The sequence below is a fragment of the Solea senegalensis genome, linkage group LG15, assembly GCF_019176455.1.
Source record: "Solea senegalensis isolate Sse05_10M linkage group LG15, IFAPA_SoseM_1, whole genome shotgun sequence".
NCBI lineage: Eukaryota > Metazoa > Chordata > Actinopteri > Pleuronectiformes > Soleidae > Solea > Solea senegalensis.
In genome coordinates this window covers 6,527,716-6,555,672 of record NC_058035.1, presented here as the reverse complement: position 1 = coordinate 6,555,672, position 27,957 = coordinate 6,527,716, and the positions used below count along the sequence as shown (strand labels likewise).

Here is a 27,957-nt window from a genome sequence, read left to right as displayed (position 1 = left end):
CCAACATGCCAGTGTTGTGGTGTTTGACAGCACAACGTTACAGTTGTGTTCTGGAAATGAGAAAACAAAAGAAACACTAAACTTTATAGATTGTGATATTTGGCCAGTTCCTGATTTGAACCAGATTTTCAGAAATGAATTCCTCTTTTCCTATTATGAAAGACAATTCATGTGTTAGCCAACGAGTTGGACAGACAGCCTGTCTTTACACCCAGACCCACTTCTGATTACCTTTTTAAGATTATCTGTTCCTTCCCTCTCTGCCTCTAAAACCCTCCCTCCCTCCTATGTCCTCTCCCTTCTGTCACTCCCACCCTCCTCGCTGTGCCAGTGTTTCCCAGACTCGCACACAGTCAACTTCACAAGTTGTCAACACAGTCGGACGATATCAAGTTTCTACAGGTCTGCAAGTCTGTGTGTGTGTGTGTGTGTGTGTCTGAATTACTGGAGCGCAGAGCAGTTGCAACTGTCCTTCACTGTCCGGCCAAGGTGGGTGATCTGAATGAAAGAAAACATTTAAATCTTCATTCTGTCATGTGAATTTTTTGTTCAGTCTCTTTTCTTTTCATGTTTATTAATCCACTCTCGCACCCTTGCCTCGATTTGTGATTGAAACCTGGCACTGCTCGGGCTGCTTGTTCCCAGTCTCATGCTTGTATAGTAAATATCCAAAGGACGTTCTGTGTTATTAGCTCTTTGGGAGTTGTCGTGTTGGCAAATTTCCTTCAAATGAAGTGAGGGACTTATTTCTCTGATTTCAATGGGTTTATTTGTTTAAAAAGTAGAAAGTAGATGTTTTCAGCATGTCGATTTATTAATGAGAGCGACTCAAAGACACAAGGAGGCTTTGTGAGAAATGTTAATATACTGTATATCTCAGCGCCAGAGTTGGTTTGGAAGGACAGCAGTGATGCAGGTAATGCAGTGTTTATGTGTTTACACTGTGAACACTGACATCACAGTCAGACTGGATAATATTCATGGCTTTTCCTGAGACTTGTCAATGACAGAAAGATTTGTATGAAGCACCCTCTCAATTTTCTAAATAGGTGTTAGTTTAACGTTTAGATTTTTCCAAAATAGAAGCAGTTTTGTTTTCATCGACAGTTGCTTTTGTATTCATTTTGTACTAATGGTTTCATAGTTAAGGAGGAAGAAGAGGGAGGCGATGATACAGTGTCACGGATGTCATTATTCTTGTTGGTGGTGTAACTGTAAAGTTGCATTACTGCCTTCTACTCTTTCCCCTTGCCACCTCCACAGAAAAGAAAGAAGAAGAGAAAGGGGGAAGAAGAAGGAGGCAGTAATGCAACATTCAAATGCCAACTGCTGTAAAATGACTGTAAAACTCCACCAACAAGCATAACAGAAACGAGAAAGAGGAATCCAAAAGTGTTGTGTTTTGTTCTTGGTGTTTGAGGTCAGTTTGAGGTACTGCTGCCTTCTCTTTCCTGTGCCTCCACTCCTTCTGCTCACTTTCTGAATCCCAAATCAGTATAAAGAGGAATGAGAAAGAAGCAACATTGTAAATGCCAACTGCCACAAAACATCAAGAACACCAACCATCAGAGAAAAGAGAAGAGGAATCCTGAAGCTTTCTCCCACCAAATGTTCTTGGCATTTACAGCAGAGATGGTATCTGCAATGTTGCATTTCTGATTTCATCGTTCATTTTCCTCTCCTTCTCATGAAGACCTCCTCTTCTTTGTGAATGTTTGGATTGTGACATTTTGGCTGTAGGATGAAAGGAGGGAAAGTTTCACTTTCCTTTCATGTCTTTTATATATATTTTCATTACAGAGTTTATATGAAGATGCATTTCATGTATGCCCTTTAAACAGGGCATACTTGAGTGAGAGTATGAGGGCTTGTAGGCGGCCGAGCAGCGGTGGAGCACTCAGAACCGTCGTCGGAGCGATGCTGCTGACACTTGGCCTGTCCCAGTCTGGCCCTCAACAGACTCCCTGTATGGCTGGTGATGCTCGACAGAACCTCACCCAGCTCAAGTACTTAATGTTTCAGAACAGGACTGCTTCTAGCTTCATGACGCCTCTGGTTGAATCCTTCCTCCAAACTGTCCAGCCATACCCATTTCCTATAGGTTGGTATCATGTCCTTGTTACTTTGTCCAGATGCAATTACACGGAAATCTTTTTTTTCTTATTTGCCATGTTCTGTGCTAGACTATAAACCCTGAGGTTAAAGAGACGCCATCACATTTAACCTTTCCTGCCCTCAGGTAATACTGCCCACACAAGAGGCTGAGAGGCTTGGTAAATCAATAAGTTAATGGGCATTCTCTTATTCTACCCTGTCAATCTTTAACATGTATGCCCCCCCCCCGCAGCTTTGATGCTTTGTGTGACTTTGTGACTCAGACATGAGGCGGTCTATTGTCTCTGCATGTTATGTGACGTAATCGACCCCATAAAAACTCTGTTTTGCACCTTACTTCCTTTCCGGCACTGTTTTCTAAACCCAAACAATATAAAACAAACAAAAATATGTTCAACATTCGTGTAATTTTAGCTGACAAAGACCTGTGTTTCACTCAGAGAAATTAACACCACCTGGCCAAAAACGTCACATACTCTGTAAGCCTCTGGGGGTTGGGTGTCATGATCAAGTGTTGCTTCACATGGTCAGGTCCAGCTTCCACAATAGCAATTCCCAGATGACAATGCCAGGATTCTTGGACTCAAACTATGAAAGACCAGTAACATGAGTCATCATTTTCACACATGGATTAACTCCACAGAGTCCAGACCTTAACCCTAGTGAGAATGATAGGGATGTGGTGGTGAAGACTTAACACCAGCGGTTCATGTCCATCATAAATATAAGATCCTGGCCAAAAAAATTAATGCAACTGTGGGATTGAAATCAGTGTGACATTGCATCAGCTTATGAGCGCAATGTTACGGTAAATGCATTTGGTAATCAAAGCCAAAGGTAGTCCCAACCACAATCCTAGTGTGACTTTTTTGGCGGTGTAGGGTATTTCCGTTGTACAGAAAGGGTGGCACCCATTTGCAGTGATTAAAAAATGGCAGAAAAAATTTAATAATTCCCCAAAAATTCAATCAATTTAAGAATAAATGTTGAATTAAAAAAACAACAAATGTTGATACCAGATGAAGCAAACAATACTTGTTAAGAAGCAAAAAATATAGATTTAATCATTCAAAAATAATGTATTTTATTGCTTGAAAAAACACTTGTTTTTTGTGCTCCGAAATTTGTTATGTGAGCTCCCTGGTTTGTTTTTTGCGCCGTGGTTTTATGTTTGTGGGCGGGCCTTATGAAGCTGCCTGCTGATTGACTGGAGTGTTGGAGTGACAGCTCAATGGACCGGAAGTCGTCACGGGCTTTGAGTCGCAGTCTGTCTTTCCCCGCCGACATCCGACAAAATGATTAATTGTCCGATAATTGTAAGTATTCAACGTTTACACTCTGACAGACGTTAGATATTTACAATTATTTTGTCAAATGTTGAAGGGGAAAACTTGGTGAACGAATTGTAGACCGACAGCGACTCCCAAACCCGTGTCGACTTCCGGTCTATTGCGCGGTCACTCGAAGGCCCGCCCGCAAACAAATAAACGGCGCAAAGAACAAGATATGCAGCGCAAAGAGCAAGTGTCTTTTCAAGTATATCGATATGCTATATACTTTTCGTGAAAAGTGTTGTTAGAAAGTATTGACACAAATCTAATTCCATATCCAGAGAGACTAAAATTGGGCAAAGTATGCAACAGTATACCACTACTAAATGTCTGCCTCTCAAATGCAGTTGGGAATTGCATATAAGGACAGTTCATTTTCTGGTGCCAAACAATTTGCAACGTGTAACATTTAAGACATTTTCAACAGCAGAAAAAACTAAACTTGAAAGCATGTCCCACTGGTTTCCCAGTAATCACATGAGATGGAGGTGTCAGATTTCCTCTTTTTTTCTTCTTTTTTTTTTTTCTTTCACAAAGCTAGAGATTAAAATGTTTGTATAAATCTCAAGACACAATGTCCTCCTGGTTTCGGCCTTTGTGCATGGATGAGTGTGACTGAGTGCAGAAGTGGAGATAGTAATTATTTCTTTCTGGCCCTGTTTAGCCGTGTTTCCGTCTAAATAAAACAAACTAACCAATATTATTTTCTCCGCTTTTCTTTCTAGACCTGATCCTGAAACTAGTCCGTGAATTCTCATTGACAAATTCACAATTAATTAAGGAAGTAAGTGCATGAAATGAACATACATTCACCAGGACCTCCTGAATTTAGTTTTAAAACAGTATTTCATCTGGGTGTGTTTTCCTGTGCCCTCAGGTCATGCTGCACGAAGTGGGCTTCCTGGTATGTGCAATATTTGGCATCCTGTACATCATTCTGATGCCCATAATTGGCATCTTCTTGGCGTGCTGCCGCTGCTGTGGCAAGTGTGGGGGGACGATGCACCAGAAGCAGACACCCTCTATTCACAGTAGCAGACGATGTCTCTACTGGTGCACGATTGCTGTCACAGTCATCATCCTGTGAGTTTTGTGTTGGCTGAAATTAATATTGTTAAAACAAAAGGGCTGAAACTTGAATGTGTGTTTATAGAGCCGGGAACGTTTGCATGTTCAAAAGCAATAAAGACCTGAATGTGGGTGTGACTCAGAGTCCTACACAGCTCAACACGACTACACGCAACATTCAAACGTTCATCACGTCTGTGCCTCAGGTAAGAAAAACAACCTATTGCTGATGAAAGTGCATTGAAGTATGGAAATGTAAAAAGGTCAAAATACTGGCTGACATATCAACTCTTAATCGCGTTACTAAACACGACTAAAACTGAACAAAGGAGTCGGTGTTTGTTTTGTGCCGCTAGGATCCTGCTCAGAGTGCGTAAACACGAACAAATCACACCTATTCTGCACTCTCTTCACTGGCTTCCCATCCCCGCCCGGATCGAATATAAAGTTTCCCTCACATTCCAATGCATCCACGCCTCTCAGTACCTTAAAGACCTTCTCACCCCCCAGACCTCAGCACGCTCGCTACGCTCTACCAACAGCTACTACTCCCCCCCCCAGGACTAAACCCGCACACTTGGATTGTTGTCGTTTTTTTAAACTCCTTGCTCCTGTAGCACTTTGGGATTCTTTTTTAGAATATAAAGTGCACTACAAATAAAATTAGTTATTATTATTGTTATTATTATTAGATTGAGCGGTGTTAATTATTGCACCGCATCATCAATCTTGTGTTGGATGCAAACAGACCCCAGTTCTCACTTAACAGGTTTTTTTTTTCTTTGTGCCGTGTCAATACACTTATCTTCACCTACAAGAGAGTGGGAAAAAAGGATAAAAGTTCCACGTGTTTATCCGGATTTTTGACATACTGTGAGTTGCATTGCAACCATATCCTAAAGCTGCAGTGCGTAACTTTTAAATGTTAACAAATGACATTCAAACCAACGTCAAATGAGATCACAATACAAATTAAAGAGTAACTGAACCCCTTAAAACCGCCAGTGTATACAGTATGGGTATCTAGTAATGTTGTTTGTTGATACATATTTTGATAAAATCAGCTTCCTGTCTGCCTCTCTGGTCAAAGACCAGCTTGGTTGTTCAGAGGCCCTGGTTTACCTCCTTGCACATGTCCACATATCGCTGGTATACTTGCGCATCAGGGTCCTGTAGTATCTGACTTCACCATCGGGTGGCGGTCCCTGGACACATCTGGTTTGAGCTGCTCATCAGCTGAAAGGTCAGGGCGTCAGCTGCTTCGAGGGTCACTAGGTCGAGGCTCGGTTGACTATCCTTGGCGACGACTTCTTCTGTTGTCTAAATGTTTATTTACTGCTTGGTGAGCGGGGCTTAACACTCGCCACACATGACAAATAATGTCACGTCTTCTCACACACCCAGGATGGGTGCGTTTTGTTCATAAAAACGAGCCAAGTGAACTTTGAACTGTGATGTATTTCCATATTTCACCAATTCAATCTTAGTACTGTTTGCTCAGGTGTGTTTATAGAGTCAGTGAAGAGGATTTTTTTTTCTTTTATCAGATTGTCTAGGCTGTGCTGAAAGAAAAGGACATAAGACAATTTGTGTTCTAAGGTTTAAATGTGCTTCTAGAAATAAACTTGACTTGACTGTTTTTCCACTGTTTTTCCTCTGCTTCACTCCAGCAAATTCAGTCCGTGGTGAACGAGAGCTTCACAACCATCGACAGGATTGCCTCAAACCTTAATGGTAAGTAAAATAATAATCTATGATGCAGAGTCTGTTCTCGTCCCATGATCAACTGTCACTTTGTCTGTATAATTAGACATCGGGCCTCAGTTGGGCTCAGTCATCCAGGATCGATTCCGTGGACATATGGACCCAGTGCTGCACTCGCTGAGGCTGCTGAACGAAGGTAGGGTGCGCCTGTGTGCTCTGCCCTGTTTCAGTCTGAGCATGTCAATTCTTGTTTGAACGTCACGTTGGCAGATCAGACTAGAAAATGTGGCAAAATTTCAAGCGTGCCTGCTGTTCTTGCTGCCGATGTCGTCGGGTGCAGGATTTGTGCTGGTAAAGGAGTAACATTTGGGTGGATTGAACCTTTAAAACTTGAAGTATTTAGAAAAAGTGGTATTTTGGTGGAATCACCCTTTAAAAGAGACTTACTCATAAACCATGTCTCTACGTTAAAATATGACAACACTGTGAGGCTCCAAACTGGGCTGGGTTGTGATAATTTCTTCGACCGTCTTCCATTCATGTGGATGTGGAAATTATTTGCAGTTTTTTGCAATTTTTGTCGCCATGGTTGCTCGAAACGCTTATAAAAGTAATAATCCGCCATTACTGATGAAACCGCACATTTTGGTATAGGATTTGTGGAGGTTTTCTCAAAACTAGGAGGAGTTACACACCAAAGTTTTGGGTGGAAGAATAACAATTCAATACAGAGAGAAACTCACTCCCTAATTCCCCCGCTCCCTAGTCCTGTCACGCACACACCTATGCTTCTCCCAAACCTCTGAGAAACAAAGAAAACAGCATGTTTTAAAGTTGTCATCAGTCGCGAGACGGCAAGCAAACCGAGCAATTGCTTGGAACGCATGCAACGACAAACTCTGTGAGCGCCCCTTTGAAAGTCAAGGCAGTAAAGTGCAATGACAGTGGTATCGGGAACCCCCTCAAGTGGGCCCCTGTTAGCGACTACTGAGAGGGGCCCCCTTGAGGGGGATCCCGATAACAGTGTCCATTTTGCTTGGGGCCCCCAAAATCCTTCAAACAGCCCTGGTTGTCATATTTCAAGAACGGTTTATGATAGAGATAAAATTTGGTTTGTGAGCGTCAGGAGGCTTTCAGCAGCTCCCACATTTTTGTGAGAAACGGGTGTGAATTGACAGAGAAATCACAATTTTAAAATCACCCTCGCCTCGATTTTTCCAAAACTACAAAGCATACTTTTAACATGGGAGTGAATGAGAGCTCTGACCAGAACTCTGTGCTTTTAGGTGATGTTAAGAAAAACTGCAAGTCATATGAAAATAAAAACAATACACAGGGTTAGGCGACAACCATAGCAACATCTTGATGTAAAAACGTTGTTTGTGTAGGTTAGAAATTGTGGTCAGGAGAAGAGTTTGTTTAGAGATTTTTGTGATAATTTTTCTGGATCTCAGCAGTGTGTCACTCTAGCACCCCATCCACGCATACAATACACACTCATTATAAAATCTGAAAACGTCAAAAAAAGTACAAAACGTAAACTGTGATTGTATAAAAACTAATATTTATCAAAACTTTGACTGAGGTGAGAAAAGTCCCAAGTCTTGTGACCCGTTTAAAGTTACAATCACGTTTCTACGTTAAAGTATGACGACACTGTGATGCTCAAGTGGGCTTGGTTTTTCTCCGTCTTTCAACCGATTCCCATTCATGTGCATGTGGAAATTATTCGCAGTTTTTTGCGATTGCCATGGTTATTCGAAACTCTTAGAATAGTCACAGTATACCATTCCTGATCATGTCGCACGTTTTGATACGTGTGGGTTTTTTCTCAAAACTGTGGGAGGAGTTACACAGCAAAATATGGGAGGATGCGTAGGATTACAATAGATGCCTGCGCTGCAATGCATTCTAGTGAGAACTAGTATGCCTCGCAGCAGCAGGCTCTAATTACCTGGCTCATTTCTGCGATGTGCAATCAAAACAATACAAAGACTTGACTCTACTTGACTCTATTCTTTTGCTTTTCCATTAGTGATAGTAACGTTTTTTTTTTTTAAAGCAGCACTGAATGGAAGAGATTACATACACTAGCTAAAAGTAGCATTGCATTTGTGTGTTTTTCATTCAGGGACCACAAACTTCAGCGCTCAATTACAGGAGCTGAACTCATTTTTGACCCAGCACAGGACCACCATGAACCTTCTGCAGAGGGACATCACTACCATCAGATATGCCATCACTGCCACTTTGAATAACCCGGCCTGTGTTGGCTGTGCCTTAATAAGGCCAGTTTTACAGCCACAGGTAGATCGTCTGACACTGGGCGCAATCGTTGTAAGTTCATCCCTGTGTGTTCCTGTATGTTGTGTGTGTCCTTGTTTTCTTCTTCTTCGAGGAAGTTTGAAAAATGTGTGTGGGGGGTTGTTTAAATTTTTCTACATTAAAGTGTATTATTGTGCCAGGTTTAACAAGACGTCACTGTGATGCAAGAAACGGGTAGAATCATTTGTGCAGGGAAAGATTCTCTGACGCAGGCTGACACTGTGACACACGGTGATCACTCCTCGTCTTTTGGCTTTTGTCTTATAAACTGATTCGTCCTCCTCCCATCTGTTCATCTTGTTACTCCTACTCTCCTCCATCTATGAGTCACACTGCACTTCCTCTCCTCTCCTCTCAGTGTGCTGGCTCAAAATGAAATAGAGACATACTCTTTCCTTATTTGTCTTTGTCACCAACTCATCTAACTGGCTTTGTGGTTGATGTGTTTTCTTTTGCTGCCTCCCTCTGTTGAATTAAGGTATAACATGTGTGTTCACAGACTCCCAACACCGATGGTCTTGTGGCAGGAATGACTCAAATCAACCAAACTGATCTCCCATCAAAAATCGTGGAGGTCAATGACACCCCCCCCCATGCCCCTTTAGCCACAGATATTACAGTTACTATCTGTGGCACATTGTTTTATATCCATTTCATTTCAGATCGAACGCTACTTCAACAGCATCCCACAGACCGTGAACACTGAAACCATGAATGTAGTGCAACGTGAGTTCTATGTTTTATAAATAAATAGTGTTTAACAGATTTATTAGACCACAACCACAATATAAGGTATATACGTGCATAAAAACTCTTGAAAACTTGGCATGGAGGTCAGGTCTGTCAGGTCGTAACCATCGCTCAACTCAGCAATGGTTACGGTCAGCAATGGTTATGTCCTACTGACAAAAAATACGCCATTTTTAACTACACAGATCAAAGGTGAAATATAGCAATATCATTATGAAATATCACATGATTTTAAGATCATTGTTGCAGTTGCTTTTTCCTAAACGCATGTTTTTTTTCACTTGTCTGGCCCCCTCCTGACCACATTAGACCCTCAGTGGGGGGAATCTGTTGATTGTTCCATATTTGAGGCTTAAATCTAAAGGGGAAAGTTCTATCTTTGGTTTTAGTTAAACTAGAGTTGTTTGTGTGGTTTTCAAATCAAAAGCACTGCAAAACGCCAGAGGTAACACAATGTTTACTCTATTTTACCCATCAGCAACACACGTCATATTAAATATTAAAAGATTAAGAATTAATTAACAATGTGACAGTATATTTCTTTGACATTTAAAGTGCAGGAGTTGAGGTCACAGTAATCAATTAAAACACAGTCGCTACTCGTATATGTATATATAATAGTTCCTCGTTGTCTATCTAAGATAATAAAATCCAAGTGAAATCAGTTCAGGCAGTTTCAGAAATTCATAAGAACGAAGAGAATAGTGGCTTTCCGTTGTGTGCCGATATGGAGTAGCTAAGCTAAGGAGAGCCTTTTAATTCACAAAATGTTTTGTGCTTGTCTTAGAAACCACCCAGGTGCTGGAGAACGTCAAAACCCAGATCTCAAATATCATCAGGACCTCCCTTTCTGCTTTCATAAATTTGTCAGAGCTTCCAACTCAGCTGTACGCAGACACAATCGGTAAACACAGCTCCACGATCGAGTACGCCGAGGACATTAGGTAAAAAAAAACTCACATGAACACTGGAATAAACTATCAGTAAATCAATCATTCATCACGATGTGTGTCTTCTTGTCCAGGTACAAGTTGTGTATTGTTCTGTGCTGCGTGGTGGGCCTGGTGGTGATGTGTAACCTCCTGGGTCTGGTTCTGGGTCCTCTGGGTTTGAAGCCCAAAACGGACCCCACAATGCGCTCCTGCATGGCAGACAGCGGAGGCACCTTCTTCATGATGTGAGTAGCACGTTGTTGCGTGTGTGTAGTCACGTGATTCATTTTTTTTCCCTCATGTCCTGAGCAAAAAATGAATAAAAAAACCTATGTAGGAACACTTTACGTGACAGTACAGTACAAATATAACACTAGTATGATAATAACCTTTGGGATGGTCTTACACTGATGTGCAGTACGTAGAGTTTATACATGAACAATATAACTTATACATGAACAAACTATGTTAAAACTACACTAAAACACAGAGCGATGTGCTAAAATGACACAAAACTTTAAAATGTAAATGCATATACGTAACACCTGCAAGCTAAACTACATTAATACACACATTAATGATCAAATGACAAATATAAAACATAATCAGTCCAATAAAATATGATAAAACTACACTTGATAGTGCACTAAAACACAACTTAAAAGTCAAATAAACCTAAAACAATTAATGGATACAGATACAGTTCTTTAAAAACAATTGTTACACTGTAATTTTCACTGCAGGAGCGCAGGGTTCAGCTTCCTCTTCTCCTGGCTGATGATGGTACTCGTGCTCGTGCTCTTCCTGTTGGGAGGACACGGTCACACTCTTGTGTGTCGGCCGTGGAGCAGCGGACAACTGTTCCAGGTGAATCCCTGCATATTTTATCTGTGCGCTCACCGCAAGCGCCAGATGCTGGACGTGAAATCAAATGTTTTTATTAATATTTTCCATCGTTTACCATGACAGCAACAAACAAAGAGAACAGGTAAGGTGCATGGTAGCAGCAAAACATCTTCCAACACAGTTCTATGACAGGGCAATACATTAAGTCACTTTTCGTGGTCTAGAGTAAACATCAGCATGTTTCCAAATGCAAATAAACAAACAAATAATACAAGTCAAATGAGATAATACTGTTATGGCAAGAAGACTTCAATGGCTTTCTCCCCTTCTAGAAATGATAGAAAATGACTCCAAATCTTGTCAAAGGTAGAATATTTACCCTTACTCACAAAAGTACTAACAAAAGGGCAAGAGAGTTTGACAATCCTGGGGCAAACGTGGACAAATGAGTGACTCTATGTCGAAATGGAAAAGCAAATATAAGCCCAAAAGGTCGGAGCACTAAAACCAGCTACTGCCCAGGGAGACGCCATAACTGGAAGTCCTCTTCTCTCCACAGTTAATTGATTCTTCGGGATTGGTTCCAAACATAAGTCAGGTGTTGGGATTGAGAAGCAATATCAGCATCGCACACATCTACAGGTATGTTATTTAACTTTGCCTCTCATAAGAGTCTTCTGGTTTCAAAATAAAACTTGACAGAAACACAGTAAAGAGCAGTGTAGGGCTTTTATTTTCTTTGAAGGAATTGACTTCAATCCCAACTTCATCTGTTGTTGTGGGAATGAGACGTGTCTTAGATTCACTGTCTAATGATCATATAACACATTTATCTCTGGAAATTAAAAAACCCTGTATATTTTTGGGTGAAGTGGCCCTTTAATGGACAATCACACTGGTGTGATTTTCAAACCAAACATTTAGTTTAGGTTAACAGTCAATCCTAGCAACAGAATCTTTTTCAATAAGTTCATATTTTTTAGCAATAAAAGCTCTTAACTCAATAGGAAATTTTGCCGGGCCAGATACTGATGCTGACGGGCCAGTCTTGGCCCACGGGCCACCAATTGCCGTTCACTGGTCTACAATATGTATGCACAATTTCCATTGTACTTCATTTCATATCCTGTCTCCCTGTGTTGACAGAGGCTGTACGGCAAACCAGACTATTTGGAAAACACTCCTCATGCATGAAGTGATAGACCTCGACCAAGTCTTCAGTACAACTCAAGTGAGTTCTCTTCACGGCCCTTTTCTGTTGTTATCTTTCACGATAGAAATGTAACCTACAATAACACATCGCAGTGGTTCTCAAACCTTTTATACCAAGTTCCACCTGAGAAAATATTAAAATGTAGGGTTGGAGATCCTGGAGAAACAGTTAGGGCAGGCAACATTTTTGAATTCAAAAGTCCAAGCCCCTTTCTTTAGACTTCCCTCCGAAGCGCTGCGTCCAAAGTACAGGAATGAGCAACGAACGCAGCATCAGTAACTTTCGGTACTTTTTGGTGACGCAGAGGTTTTTGGACACTTGTTCAATTGATAACGTGATGATGAAGAACAACAGAGTTACCTGGTCTAGTAGAAACAGAGCCACCATGGCATCACTTTGCAGCCCTCTCTGGGCTTTCACAGACCCTGGGCTATAGAACAGTATTTCTGAAGTACCGCCAGAGGAAGCTCATGTACCACTGGTGGTACACGTACCAAAGTTTGAGAACCACGGACTTGACGTATTCTGTAGGATCAGACGAATGATTGACTGGAAACTATTAAGAGAACTTTTTACGTGACATATTATGTGATGTGTGTTTTCTTCTCTACCTCTCTCCTCTGTTGGTCACTCAGTACTTGGGGGACATACAGCAGCAGTTTGACGCTATGCACATTGGGTTGCCTGCCATCACTTTCCTGAGCCCTGAAGTGAGAGAGAACCTCGGAAACCTCTCCATCATTACAAACGGAATGAACTCCACCCTTATCACACAGCAGGTCTGTGTTTTTTTCCCACAGGACCACGTGCACATCACTGTATCCTTGTGACCTTTGTGACGCTGTATTTCTCTTCTCGCAGATTAACACCGTGTCCAACATCAATCTGAATACATCAGCGGATGCACTTGTGAATGCTGGAGTGAGTTACAACATTTTGTCAAATAAAGTCTTACATTTGTATTGATAGGGATGCACTGATACCAATACTAGTATTGGGTATTTTGTCCGATACGAGGTGGATGTACTTGTACAAATATGGATGCAAATCCTCTCTGATACTACATACCTGATACTGCAGTGTTCCCACTGCATTTGTTCAGCAATTATTGTCTATTTTTTCTCTGAAATTAGAACACAATTTTTGAAAACTGATGTCACATGCTATTGAAGAAGACTGAAAACTAGATACTGAGATCATTAACTCCTCAGGAACATGTTTTCTGGTGTTATAAATCCAGTAAAATGTATATTCATTTTCCCATCGACACAACCAGCAGAGTCTCACTATGTACCGTCACTTCCTGATTGACTCCAACAAGGAAACTGGAAGACTAATTTCTTATTACGAAAAGAAATCCTCCTCCTGGCTCAGATTTGGTGTAAAATAAAGATGCAAACCTACAATGGAATGGAGGAACTGTCTTTAGAAGCAAGAAAGAAAGAAAGAAAATACAAAACAAGGAGCAAAACAATTATTTCACACTTAATGTCTCAGTTTACATGTTGGATGTCTCCAGACCAAGGTTATAATAGTTTTAGATTTTTCATTTTGACTTTCCGTTTTTAAAATTAGTTAGTTTAATTTTTTTTGGTAAATGCTTAGTTTTACTTTAATTTTTATGAGTTTCAGTTTTTTGTGATATGGAGTAGAAGTTCAATCCAAGATGGCGGCCTTCCTGTAGGACTTACAACAATGTCCTCAATTACTTTTTGGACCGTCCTGACATGATTAACATGTGTACCAACTTTTGTTCATGTACGTGAAACATTTGCATTATGTAAATGTTTTATTTATTTGCTTAGATTGCGACTGACCCGCCCACTCAAACAAGACTCCAAAACCATGCCAACGACTTGAGGCAGATTCAGGCCAGAATAGAAACAACCCTCATCCCACAAATGGTGAGTGGGCTCCTCCTTTGCTGCCATCACTGCCTGATCTGGTTCTGCATTTTTAAACATTGGGCCTTCTGTCTGAATTTAAACATAAACATTATCATTACCCCCCCCACAGACACAACTTAACTCAAGTGTCACAGTCCTTCGCACCAAGGAACAAGAAATAGAGGTGAGTCCAGGGATTCACACCCAGTACTACTAAGAAGAGAGACGTGTGTCCTCTCTACTACTTTCTGTGGCTTATTTCTTACAGGCATCAGTGGCGGTGTTGCTGGCAAACGTGGCTGCAGCAGAAGGCTTCTTCAACACAGAAGCAGCAGCGGTCGTCAGGAACGTGAGTAGAGTCACATGGCTCAGTCGTCATTTTGCCAGCTAGTTGGTTCTACATTCATTACAGTGCTTGTGATTCATTACTGCATCCTCTGAAGGGATATTACATACATCACACAATTTTATATGTATTATCTAGTCATGCCATAGATAAAGATGAAAAGAGTCACACTATACCAAACTGAATAGGATTTAAACGCTTCTCTGACCATTTTTAACACTGAAAGTAACAAACAAATGCACTGTTTTATAGCAGTTTTATTTTCCATTGTCACATGTATCATTTTCAGATGGCAATGTAACCAGATCTCAGCCACACAGGAGCAAGGTTACAATAGTTTGAGATTAAAAAAAGCTAAAGAAAGGAAAAACAAGGAACAAAACTTGACATGTTGGATGTCTCCAGACGAAGTTTATAATAGAGAATTTTTTTTAGTTTTAGGTTTTTATTTAATTTGGATGTTTTGGCTTTGCTGGTTTTTATTCTTTTTTTTTTTTGCAATATGGAGTGTTTGCCAGGTGCGAGGTGCAAACAGCTCATAAAAGGTATTGTGTCATCAAAACCCAGCAATTTTAAGAATGTTTTAGGACAGACGAACAACCATCCCTGAATCAAATATATCAGTCTCCAAGAAAATGTGCTTCATAGTGCTGAGGTTAGACGCACTTAGAGTTAGTGTGCAGTTAGGTTAAAAAAATATATAGCATAGACACAAGAAAGAACCCTAACCGTGTTAAAAAAAAGTACATTTTAAACAACCTACTTGAGTACATTTTTTAGAGCCATACTTTTATGTGAGTAGGATATTTCGATATTCTTTTCCACCTCTGGTCACACTTGTATAAGATACTTATACAAGTGTGCAACTTAAGACACTTTCAGCACCATATAGAATGTTGTTTTTACTGCCACTTCAGAGCCTTTCCTCTGAATCCCTTCATTGTTGAGGTGGCGACGCATTCCTGATTCCTCATGACTTCCCACTCTTGAGCAGTGTGGATTTAATTCTCTCTCTGTATGTCTCTCTTGATCCTAGGAAAGCAGCTCGTTCTTAGACTGTCAGCTGGCTCACTTTGACCATTACAATGTGTGGGCCAGACTCATGGTAATAATAAGTCTTTGTCAGCACTCGTGTTTGTGACCGTTCACTTCTTTGAATCTAAACTGTATGTTTCTCCCCCTGTCAGATCACAGAGCAGATGGGATTTTGTAAGCCTGTTGCAGAGACTGTGGACGCTGTGGAGGTCATCCTCTGCTCGTACCTGCTGGAGTCTCTGGTGAGTGTCCGTCACCTTCTGCTCGTCTTAACCCTTTAACACCTAAGCCTCGAAATGGCCCTCTCCATAAAGGGGCCAGATGAGTGTCCTGTGAGTTAAGTGCTTTTGCCCATTTTTCCAGAATAACTTTGAATATCTGGCAGTTATATTCAATTCACTGCATGTTAAAATAGGTTATTAACAATTTAAATTTTATTTAAAAAAAAACCCAAACAAACAAAAAACCCACTGTAGTTGTACATGAACACCAGATTTTGCATGTTACAGTATAACATATTTAAGGTTAGAGTTTTCCAAAAACAGGCTCAAAAATGGAAACTATGTACAGGTGTTTCTGCAACTCTTTCCTCTCTCCGTAATTGCGGTATCGTCTGTGATAGGCTCGGTGTTAAAGGGTTAACAGACACAGAAGAAGAATAGAGCAGGAAACACTTATTAGAAATGGCTATACTTTGTTAAATGGCTACGAATCTATTTGTTTTTGTTGTTAGTCAATTCTGCTGTAAATACTCACTCCTTGTTCCTCTCACGCTCTCTAGAATGCGTTCTGGTGCAGTATGGGCTGGTGCCTTTTCTTCCTCATCCCCAGCATCATCTTCACTATCAAACTGGCCAAGTACTATAGGAAAATGAAGTTGTCTGATGACTATGAGTAAGAAGCAAACCACCCAAAAAACAGCCAAAAAATTCACTTGAGCCATAAACACACATACACGTGTACATGCACATAATATGCAAGAATCATAACGGGTTTGTTCCTCTTATAGAAATGTTATAAAGGCTTTATTACAAAGTTATTAAATGGGGATGTGATATAAATGTTGGCAATGCTAACGAGAAATAGATCCTTAAAAATGAATGGTGTGTTATAACGTCCCATTAGGACGTCATAACGTGTTAATAACCCAATTATGACCCGTCCAGTGCACATTTTGACTGCTATAGCCTGCCAACGCTCATGTCTCTGTTTCAGTGACAACGTCATAGCAAGCAAACTAAATATAAGCCCAAACGAAAATGAGCTGAGCGACCGAGACACACAGTACTGGGAAGAGCACACACAACCGTCGCCTCCCGACCAAAGTTACACTGGGATACAGATGTGACACGCGAGCGACAAAAGTTCACTCACACTGTTCACTACACAGAAAACTTGAGGCTGAGGTAAGGGAAAGAAAATATATCTGTATTTTATGTAGCACTTTTCTAGTCTTGATGACCACTCAAAGCTGCTTTACATGACAGTTCTGCCATTCACACCCTTTCACTCACACCTTTCATACGTTCACACGCAAGGAGCTAGCGGAGCCGGGAATCAAACCCACAACCAGGGATGCCAGCTGATGTAGAAGACTGAAAGGGAAGAAGGCGTTTCTTCATTTGTACGTCACTCACTGCCTTCACTGACAGCACTGGTCATGATTAGGGCTGCAACTAACGACTATTTTCATAATCGATTCATCTTGTTGATTATTTTCTCGAAATGTGTCAGAAAATGTTGATCTGCGTTTCCCAAAGCTGGAAATGATCCGAAATGATTCAGTTTTTAATGATTTCTTTGTCAAATGGAGCAAAGAAACCAGACAATATTCACGTTTAAGAAGCTGGAAAATGTAAACGTTTTTTTTTTTTATTATTTATTGAAAAAACACTCAAACCGATTCATCGAATTATCAAATTAGTTGATATTTAATATATTATATATTTATATTTAATTAATATAATTGATTAATAATCGAACAATGGTTGCAGCCCTAGTCCTGATACATTTCATTCCTCACACATTGTCTTTGAGAAGGACCTCAGGACACAAGAGAATCTTCAGGGATTATTATTATTTTTTTTGAGCCGTTTGAACTTTCAATATTTTTTGCATGTTTTATATGTTTTTGATGTACAAACAGAGCGTGCTGCTAGATCCTGAGAGCATAATTTATTAGTGTTGAGCTGATTTTTTTTAGTCATCGTAAAGGAAAACAATAGAAATAAGCTTCTGAGACCAAATTGAATCACTACATTTCTACACTTTTTTTGTGTGCGTGACAATTACTGAACTCCATATTGTCATGTCTTTTTTTTGTAAACGAGTTTGATAATGTGTTTTTCTATGTTTTAATTTCAACTTTCGAAAAGATTTATCTTGGCTGTGATTTATTAAAAACAAAAAAAACAAAAAAGGCTACTGTGAATAGAAAAATTGTACTGGACGACAAATGAACAAATGTGAGTGCTGCGCATGTTTCCACCTTTTTGACTGCAGCACAAGTGGCATCTCTGTTTCCCGCACAAAGCGTGAAAATGCTTTTTCACAGCGGAATCTTGTTGTGACAGAATCCCACCAAGTTTATCCCCTGGAAACTGACATCGCAGCTGATACTCTTCACGTTAGATCAGTAGCTTGTGAGCATGAAGTCCGTACACAGAGCACACAGATTTCCCAGATACACTCTTAAAAATAGAATTTCTTTATTGACAAGTACAAGAAAGGACGAGATAGTCACTTGTAAAACTCAGTGCTACACAAAGCAATATAAATAGGAGGTAAGTAAAATTACAACCCTTACAAAATAAAAAAAGAGTGGATAAAATAGATGTAGAGGCAGATTTTAGTTTTGATTTCTGATTTAACCTTGATTTCCTTTGTTGGTACTACAGCAAACATACACAAAACTCATGAAACATCTATCAAAGCATGAAAATACCAATTAAGAACACAAAAACAGAAAAGAACAATTGTCACCACACTTCTGGGTTTTAAAAGCCATTCTAAATAAACATGTTTGGATTTAAAAAGGCCCAGGTCAGTGATAACACAAATCTGAGGGGAGGAGCTTGGTTTAATTTCATTTAAATAGGCTGAGGCGGGGCTACTAAGGGCTTTAAAAACAAACCAGGTAGCCAGTGGAGAGATTAAAACATTGGAGCAATATATGCCGAGTTTACTCTCACTCGAGAACCTTAAAGACGTTCAGCTGCTTTATTAGGAACACCTGTTCACTTGCTCAATCAAAATATCAATCTACTGAAGGAGACAGGCTACAGCGGATGAAGAAGAACACACCAGGTGATACTCCAGAAGCACAGCTATATGATTACATTTTACTATAAATACATGTATGTTTAGAATGAGGCCAGTATTAGTTGTGTTTCAGGTTGAGTAAGCTTGTAGGTCAATGTAATGTAGATCAGTGTGTGAGTGAGTAAGGATTTAAAGTGTGTAAATATATAGGAATGTTTTCAAGGTCAGAGCCCAGAGGAGGAATGTTCAGCTATTACCCATTAATCTCCCAAATTAGAGGCCACCCTTTTGACTAACTCACTTCCTGCTACGAACAAAAGCACAGAAAGAAAGGGCACTGATATGCACGTGTGTGTGCCGCTGCTGGATCTCGTAACCCACGGCCAGTTTGCACACGGGCATGTGAGGTCACAATCACAGCAGTGCAATAAGTGTGGAGGTGGAAAGGAGGAGGTCACCAAATGACAATTATTAAACATCTACATCAAATGAAGTTGAGATTTAAAGCTACATCTCTTGTCATGATTTAGAATATGAATTAGGTCACACATGATTGGCCATCTTTAAATAAATGGGTTTCCAGGTACAAATCTGGGAAACACTGAGTTAGTTTGAGGGTAAAAAGGAGTCTGACTCTACTCAATGGTCATTTAAACTGCAAAGAGGTTTCAGAAACATAACCTGACACCTAAAACCCTTCAACTCTGCTCTTTGTGTCTCACTTGCTTTTCCTCTTCAACCTGAGATTCTCTATCTGGCGTCTCACATTACAAGGTTGTTTTTTTGTTTGTTTTTTAGTCTCTCTTTAAGTCTGACTCACTTAAAGTCCTAATTATAGATGCATCATGCAGGCAGCCTGTCAGTACAGCTAAATACAGTTTATATGAGTAGTTTGCATTAACAAGCAGATGAGAAGGTGTACCCAAAGTGGGTTAGGGCGAGTCTATCTATTGCAGTGCGGTGTGAATGGAATATCCTGATTCCAGTTGAACAAACCAAATCTGCAGCAGTCTGTGAAACAGGGAATTGGCAGATAGATGACAATGAATGACACATACTTGGAAGATGACGGATTATTATCACTATTGCCAGTAAAGCAACACTGTAAATGTTTGCCTGTAGCAAAACATGCCATGATAAAAGCTGTTTTTATACGGTTTTATTTAAATGACCTCAGTTTAGTTTTATAATTACTGGACCTGATTGTAGCACTGTCATTAAATGAGCACTGTCATGTTCATTTAAGGTATTAAAAAAAATTATGTCATTGAAATTGCTTTCAGTAATTATCGAGTGACTTCACATGTAAAACTCAGGACAACAAACTGTTTTGTCTCCAGTTTAATAGCATACAGCATCCTTTTTTTTTATATAAATACTTGCACACATTTTCTTATTTCAAATACTGGATGGCCCAAAGTAGACAAAGTAACCATGCAGATGTGAAACTCTGTCAGGCAAATGGAAGACGAGACTTTATTTGTTAACAGAAACCAGAAGTAAGGTTCAAAGGCAATTCATAGTTAATATATGACAAGTCAAAAATACTGGGCTCAGTGGTCTGCCTAAGGAAGTCAGGGAGTTACCATTTACTTTCAGCAGGGTTGGATTATGTCTGGTACACAGTGACACGTTTTCATGCTTGTTTAACATGTACACAGCTCAGAAAGACACTATAAAAGACACCAGTCAAACCAGAGGGCAAGAGCTGTTCCCCACATCGACAGCTTATTATACTTTTAAAAACACAAACAAACAAATGACAAATGTGTTCTCTATGTCACAGCTCCTCTCATCAACCTTTGATGCTTCGTGTAGAGCGGGAGCTGGAGTTCAGAAGATGGGGCAAAAATGTAACACCATCTTGTAAATGAAGAGCAGCGCTGTGAAAAAAAAAGAAGGCACGACTGTTGTGCAGCTTTTTTTGGAGTCCCGATTGTCACTCGCCCCTAAAGAGAGAACTACAGGCTACTACCAATTCTGTAACATTCTAATGATTGTTACAACTTAAATAACATTTTGTTTTGACAGGCTCCACCATTATGTGTGTAAAAAACAACTTTCAGACTGCTCAAAAAGAAAGCATTATCAAAACAGGCACTTAAATATACTCTTGTTCACAGCACTTAATCCGAAAACATTCAATTCAACAAATGCAAGGTACACAACAAGCAACACTGACTGGGGTGATTTGAGAGTGCAATGAATTTCAGAGCATGGAGAAAATGGTGGTCTAATAACATTACACTCACTGCTTCCATGAAGGAAGACAAGCGTAATGAACCTTATGCAAGCAGCAGGGCCGTCTGTGTTAGTCGCCCTGTGCCCAGGCCACGCTTGAATTTAATTTAATTCAATTGTCGAACTGTGAGTCACTTTTTCTGGGTATTCCGTCTGGAATGTCCTGTGAGCTGGACAGAGAGGACAAGATGGAGTCGAGAGAGTGGGAGGAGCTAGTCTTTTCACAGGACACCTGACCCGAGTCAAAATCAGGTTAATATTTAAAAACCTACAATATGTTAAATGCAAACACTAGAAGTAAGCAAAGGAACCTTGGCCCCCGTCAGTTCACACTTAAAAAACAAACAAACACAAAGGGCAGTTTGTCAGGATAAAACTCAGGAGATTACTCACTGCAGGAATGCACTTTGACATCAGCGAGTGAAAGGCAGCTAAACTCGAATTTCTGCAATTAGCAGACCCCAGCTACACTGGACAGCAAATATTCAACACACTGATACAATAAACCCCAACAAATTGGAGTTAGTGGCTTTGTTGTACACATAACTCAGTATGTTACTATTAGAGCTGCAACATATGAGTAAAAAAAAAAAAACAGACGAAAGACAAAAAGACAAAATAAAAAAATCCAAATTGTCCGTCGACAAACTAAACTTATTTCTGAGGAGAGATTTGTGGGTCAGTACATTTCTGTACTGTCTTTAGATTCGGATATTGCAATTTCAATTATATTTGCGATTAAATGTGCAGCTTCAACCACTAGTACTATTATTATTATTATTTGCTGATGACATTCTGACTAAGGCCAAGCTTTCTTGTCCACATGCAGTTAAGGCTTCAGGGATAAATAACAATTGCAAATTCCGTTTGTACACATGAAAATTACCTGTCGGGTAAGATCTTCAGTAGTCATTTCATACTTTGTAGTCATCATACTTCATGTGAAATTACCATTCTGCTGACAAAGCTCTCGTCACTAACTACATAACACTATTGATAACTACTATAACTACTATTGTTAGAATGTTTTTGTCAACACACATGAACACTGCTTCACAGTCAGGCCAGATTTTATCTAGAATACTTAATGACAGTTTTTTTTTTTGGGATGTGCTTATTTGTTCAAGGTGAGCACAAAGGATTAGCAGGTAGTGTTACCATGGCCCTTTGAGCAGTTGTATGTGTGGGTGATTGCTGTTGAGAGGTCGGGGAGATGTTGTTGCACTCCGCAGAGTCTGCTTCTGAATCTGTGACGGTCCCGGGCTGCTCTGTGGACTCACGTGGAGGTGCTGGAGGGGGAAACAGAGGAGAGTGGAGGATGTCAGCATAGTGCTGGCTGGGCTTGGTCTCCCGCTGAAGGACTTTTTTTAGCAGAGGTTTCAACAGCCCGATGGTCAGCTGGCTACTGTTGGAGTCTGCAAAGGGAGCAGAGGATGAGGAGGTTGTAGTGGACACGGGAAAGGAGGAGGGGGCATGAGAGGAGGGGAGGCTTTTCAGCACCAGGTTGAGTATGGTTGTCACAGTGAGGTCCTCAGGGCAGAGTGTCCACAAAAGGTTCAGGTATGGATCCAGATCCCTGTGATGGGCCACCTCACACAGCAGAGTTGTGAAAATCTCCTTGTTGAGCAGTGGACTCTGTTTGCAGAACTTCTGCGCCACCTGGGTGACCCGCTCCCACTCCTGCTTGGCCATGAGGACCCTCATCGCCTGCAGGATAGCATTAGGACGCCCACTGACCAGGAGCAGCTCTACCTCCAGGTCATGGTGCTGGTCTGCATCAAAGCTCGGACTGGACAGCACATACAGAGCTCGTTTGTAGAGTGGCACATTGTTCTCCCCGCCCTCCCTGCCTTTGCCACCAGAGAAGCTCCAGGAGGAAGAAGCCAGACTCAGGCCCAGACCGACTGAGCCCTGCTGCTGCTGTGCGAGCTCAAGGAACTTAGGCAGCCAACTGGGTTGGAAGTGTAAAACTGAGTGGCAGAGGAGTTCAAACACAGGCAGGGCAGCTGGGGGGGTGGAGCTTGGTGATTTGACTTTACAGTTAGCAATGGAATCACTGTGATTGTGCTTTGGCCCACCATTTGATAGGCGAATTGCAGCTGGGAGTCTGGAGGTTGAGGCAGGACTGAGGACAGTTTTCCACACATCAGCTGGAGCACTGCTGGACAGTGAACCTTCTCTGTTGTAGTGTAGCTGGAGGGCGGCCTGTGCTGCCCTCCATGCCTCGCAAGGGAAGACGCTGAAAATGGAGTTGAGGTAAAGCAGAGACTCCTTATCCAGCTCTGAGGATGTCATCAATCTGGCTACTTCTTTCTCAACTAGACTTTCACACAACGCTTCCACCTCTTTAACACTTCCCCTCACTAAACTGAACTTCAGCTCCTCCAGAGACACCAAAGCTTTCAGCTCTGCCTCCAAGGAGCCCATTAACTTGTCCTGCCCTGCCATACATCCACCTCCTCCATTCTGGTGCAGCTCTGCTCCTTTCAACTTTGACCCTGTGTCAAAGTAGTTCCTGAGGATGGAGGCTAAAGATATGGGAGCCTGGAACCTGCCTCCCTTCTTCAGTGTGTCGACAGTGAGCTGGGTGCTGCTCAGACTCCTCTGCTGATAGTATTTACACGCCTCCTCAAAGACGGCTTCAATCAGGAGGGCTCCATGGTGAAAATACTCTGTGCTGATATCAAGTTTCACCTTAGAGTTGCTGGGTTCTGTCTCCTTGTTCACTACCACATAAAGTCCAGTCTCTAAGAGCAGATGAGGTGTCCTCGTTTCAGCCCGGTTTGAATATAACAATCCCTCTCTCTGTAGCACAATAGATTGCAGCTCTCTTCCACAGTTCATGTCGATGAGATGCAGGTTTTGCCCCACCAGCAGTGCCAGGGTGTCCTTGTACATGCAGAGGCTAGTGTGAGTACCATACTTTGCCAAGCAGCTGTCTGCCCGTTTGTAAACCTGCCGCAGCATCCCATCTTTCTGGAGGAGACACAGCCACCCTGTGCTGAGCAGCAGAAGCAGACCTCCACACTGTGTGGGGAAGAAGCTGAAGATCTCAGGTGGCTCAAGAGTGGATAAATACCCCAGAGAGTCTGTCACCAACTTCTTAAAGTCAGACTCCTTAGCTGAGAGCAGTTTTAGAGGAGTGTTTTTACATGTCACACTGATTCTGAAGGAGTTAAGGCGAGGGGACCAGGAAATGAAAATTTTTGAAAAGCTTAGCTGTGGTTTCACTCTCAAGTCAGGGAGAAGATGCACATAGTCACCTGAGGCAACCAAGGTGAACCTGGGATTGTTGTGGAGGGCGATTTTCACTCCTCCCAAGGTGACGGATCCCTCCCCCACCTCAAAGTCACGTCTGCAGACACAGTATCTCAGCTTATTCCTGGTGGAACTGAGAGCAGGGGAGCTCTCTGAAGGCGGCCTCTCCTCGCACCAGATGATCAGGTTGGAGCAAACACACACAGACACCACTCTGGCCCGGGGACTGTTGCACAAATCTGATGTTTGCAGGAGATGCCAGCCAGCTCTGCACTCCTGGAACCTCCAGAACTCAGCTTTTCCATTCTCATAAACCACTGCAACTGTGGCTGAGTCTTTACTGCTACTACTACTACTACTACTGTTGTTGACCTTGTTATTATGTTCCAAATATAAAATATCCACAATGGGAACAGTCCGTGTCAAACGCAAATCCAGTTTCTTCTGGTTGTGGACCAGCTGGACTCTTTCATACTTGTCAAAAGTCACAAGACCGGCTTTAGGCTTTCGGAGGATGACATGGACGTGACGACCATCAGGGCTCAGGCGAACGTCCGACAGAGCGTCGTTAATTAGTCCCAGTATTTCACTTAGCTCTTCACTGCCATTGTAGTCCCCGAATCCTGACAGCTGCTCCAAAACAAACTGCGCCATGACCTCCTCCGTTAGTGCTGAAGTCGTTATTGATTAGCCTGTTAGCTTGTGAGCCCGACGAAGCTAAATGAACAGCATCCCGCTAGTTCCAGGGACAGAGAGGGGCGCTTCATCCCGCTGTTGTTACGCTCCGTGCGGAAGGATATATTCACCGACAGTCTTTCACTCTCGTAGCCCCGTGTCTGTACACGACACCGGAGCTAAAACAAAAAGACGGTCAGCATCGAACCCGCCGAATAGTTTCCTTCAAAAATCCGAGTTAAGAAAGGCACAGCTCTCGTTCTAACGCTATGCGAGAACTCCCCTGACATCACGGGATTGTTAATTTCCGGATACCGAGTGCTGAGCGTAAGAGGAGGAGCCGAACAACGACGACGCGCATGCGGACAAAGAGTGTGAAAAGGCAAAGAGAAGAGCAACTGCAAACCTGTCTGTCTGTCTGTTTAGGTCAACATTAATAACTGGATCGTTATAATTGCTATCAAGCTTTAAAATGAATGAATCTTGAATTTAAAATATAAGGTAAAAGTGTCATATTATGAAACAAAAGATTCAGGCGCCCCTCTCGTGCATTTTTAATTATTCACAATTATCCAGATGATCACAATCTATTTTTTTTTTTTTATCAAGAAAAGCAATAACATGGGATACTATCTCTTTTTGCATGTAAATGAAAAAAAGTCATGGCAAAACATGGCAAAGGCATCACTTTTCCCTTTTCACACTGACTTCTGACACATGCTGTCAGTGTTTTGTTAGACTTTGATTTATCTTGAGTAAGATACTGAATTGTTTTCAGGTCCAGGCTCTGAATTTTCGACACATTGCTGCTTTGGGGCTGAATCCATAAAACTCTCTTTTATGTGGTTTCCTCATGTACGTGGAGGATAATTCAGAGCATAACAAATGAGGAACCTTGCCAGTTTCCTCACGTGCGTCGACTGCAACCACTTTAAAAGGTTTGTTGTTTGTAGCTATAACCAGTTTTACCCTCACTGACCAAGAGACAACAATCTGTGTTCACGTGGGCCAGAGGCTGTAAAAAGAGCAATTGCTGAATCACAACATCAGCATCATTTTAATCAGAAGTAAGAGGCAGTTTTACACCACACATGTGGTTGCAGGAGGATCTGAGGAGTGACGTTTTAAGAGGACTAACATATCACTTCTATTACTGTACTGACAGACCCTATTAATAACAACATGTAAAATAGTAATCTGCTTTTTGTCTTTTTTTGTGCTCAAACCACTGAGGAATATTCACATGGATATGGAAGATATTTATTATGTGGTACATTTACTTATGGCACCATGTCAAACAAATCTAAGAAGGTTCCAGTTATTCAAGTCTACAACAAGAACTAAAAATTATCTTTTGAGACTTCATGTCACTTGCCCTTACATCACTCTAATGAAACTCTTGTTTTCATGTTTGAAAGCCATCTACGTTACACAGACCTTTCATTAGTCTGCTATGCTCGGAAAGCACCAGCGATGAAGCCAAAGATAAGATTGATGACACTAAATGAAGACGAGCTTGTGGAACCAATAACCTAATCAAATCATGATGGAAGTTCCACTGCGTCTCCACTGCCTCACAATTATCTGTGGCAAAAGGATGTGTCGCCTTGTCCTGGTCACATTTCTCCCCAAGATTAAATTTCTAACTTTTTCAACGCCATCTGCAAAATTCATACACTGGATTAGATTGTAAGTGCGCTTAATATCCAGCGGGAGGCAGTATAGATCTTCATAGAAAAGGTCACTAAATGTGGGTGATTTTAAGAAGCTCACTGTACGAATGAAAAATGTCTGAGAGTGACTCACCGGAGCTGTGTTGCATCAAATCTAAAGCACCGCAGACAACGCTTAGTTGTGTTTTTCAATGAAAATCACATGGTCATACAGATCTGGCATCACAAGGCAACGGTCTCCTCTCACTCACAGCTAAGTCACTGCTTGTTGAGTAGTTTTTTTGCTTTTAAATTGTAACACTCAAAGACAACATGTGATCATAACCTCTGCATCTTTAACTCTTTTCCCCTCAACATTCAGATGTTTCTTTCTGGTATTATGAGGTCAAACTATTGTGGTAAAGTAGATTTTACGTTCCCGATCAGCTGAAGAATGACTGAGTTGATGAGCTTTCAAATGCCGTGTATTTATCTATATGGGCTCGCCACACTATTGTGCCGGAAAGCACTGTGATAAAGACATGTGCAAGTGTGTCCATGTTTTTGTGTCGTTACAACTTCACTATATAGTTGCAGTATGTTATTCAAATCACAGATTCAAGCCTTGCCACCACCAGACATGCTGGCCTTGGAAAGAAAACACCTTCCATTAGAGAGTGTGTTTAGTCGGCTGTGCCTGTAGACAGGAAGATAAAGTGCTTGTCTGGAGACTAGAGGGGGCTGGAGGCTGGGGAGATTTCCTTTGAGTTGTTTTGTATGGTGCACACACACACACACACACACACACATACACAACAATAGCAAAATGTTGCTGCTCTGGATGAAGACGATGGACAGTCTCAGAGGAGATCTCTAATTTAAAGGAAAGAAATGTATGCACATTAACAGGGAGTACGTGCAAGACATTTGAGCTGCACGTAATTCAGAGAACAACTCTGTATTACAACAATTCAATTTTTCCATGTATTTAATGGACTTGGATAATCTGATTTTAAACATTTGCATCCATCTACTGTATCTGTCTTGTGATAGTCACGACTTGCAATTGTTTTTACAGTGAACTGAGAGTTTTTTATTCTCTGTAATTTTCTATATTAGAGGAGTTTTTATATGCAATGCATAAGGCTCCTCAATTGGGACGTACCACTTTTCTGAATAACCATAGCTGTGGACAATAATCAATACAGAGAGCACCATGTCTCTTTAACATCACCGCCACAGGTCACTTTAACTCACTCATTTTTGTTTTGCTACTGGCTGTTGTTTGTTGTTTATGTTTAGACTTAGATCTTTATATG

The 27,957-nt window shown here is 41.2% G+C and overlaps 2 protein-coding genes across 7 annotated transcripts; one reads left to right on the top strand and one right to left on the bottom strand.

The window, feature by feature from the left end:
* Positions 1-312: 312 nt before the first annotated feature.
* Positions 313-18,026, top strand: prom2 (prominin 2). 6 transcript variants are annotated; one of them, XR_006361858.1, is made up of 25 exons: positions 313-489; positions 1,801-2,101; positions 4,172-4,230; positions 4,324-4,529; positions 4,600-4,720; positions 6,185-6,248; positions 6,325-6,414; positions 8,350-8,555; positions 9,043-9,117; positions 9,206-9,269; positions 10,081-10,237; positions 10,318-10,470; positions 10,969-11,092; positions 11,631-11,713; positions 12,218-12,302; positions 12,920-13,063; positions 13,146-13,205; positions 14,090-14,188; positions 14,301-14,354; positions 14,439-14,519; positions 15,553-15,621; positions 15,704-15,793; positions 16,333-16,445; positions 16,767-16,957; positions 17,090-18,026. XR_006361858.1 is itself a non-coding variant. In XM_044045840.1 (24 exons), exons 2-24 carry the CDS (start codon positions 1,861-1,863, stop codon positions 16,897-16,899), a joined length of 2,571 nt encoding a protein of 856 aa, XP_043901775.1. In that variant the 5' UTR covers positions 313-489; positions 1,842-1,860; the 3' UTR covers positions 16,900-18,026. The 6 variants fall into 6 exon arrangements, 5 of the variants coding, with proteins under 5 accessions (XP_043901775.1, XP_043901773.1, XP_043901777.1 ...); XM_044045840.1 differs by having other exon boundaries at positions 1,842-2,101; positions 16,767-18,026; XM_044045838.1 differs by having other exon boundaries at positions 16,767-18,026.
* Positions 18,027-20,138: 2,112 nt separating this feature from the next.
* On the bottom strand, positions 20,139-25,346 carry LOC122781809 (Hermansky-Pudlak syndrome 6 protein). The gene has a single exon (XM_044045836.1). It carries the CDS (start codon positions 24,963-24,965, stop codon positions 22,176-22,178), a length of 2,790 nt encoding a protein of 929 aa, XP_043901771.1. The 5' UTR covers positions 24,966-25,346; the 3' UTR covers positions 20,139-22,175.
* Positions 25,347-27,957: the final 2,611 nt, after the last annotated feature.

Coding starts and splice junctions, on each gene's coding strand:
- prom2 (XM_044045840.1), top strand. CDS start 1,861: ATGAGGGCTTGTAGGCGGCCGAGCAGCGGTGGAGCACTCAGAACCGTC. Junction 4,721..6,184: donor TCATCACGTCTGTGCCTCAG/GTAAGAAAAACA, acceptor GCTTCACTCCAG/CAAATTCAGTCCGTGGTGAA. Junction 14,189..14,300: donor CAACCCTCATCCCACAAATG/GTGAGTGGGCTC, acceptor CCCCCCCCACAG/ACACAACTTAACTCAAGTGT.
- LOC122781809 (XM_044045836.1), bottom strand. CDS start 24,965: ATGGCGCAGTTTGTTTTGGAGCAGCTGTCAGGATTCGGGGACTACAAT.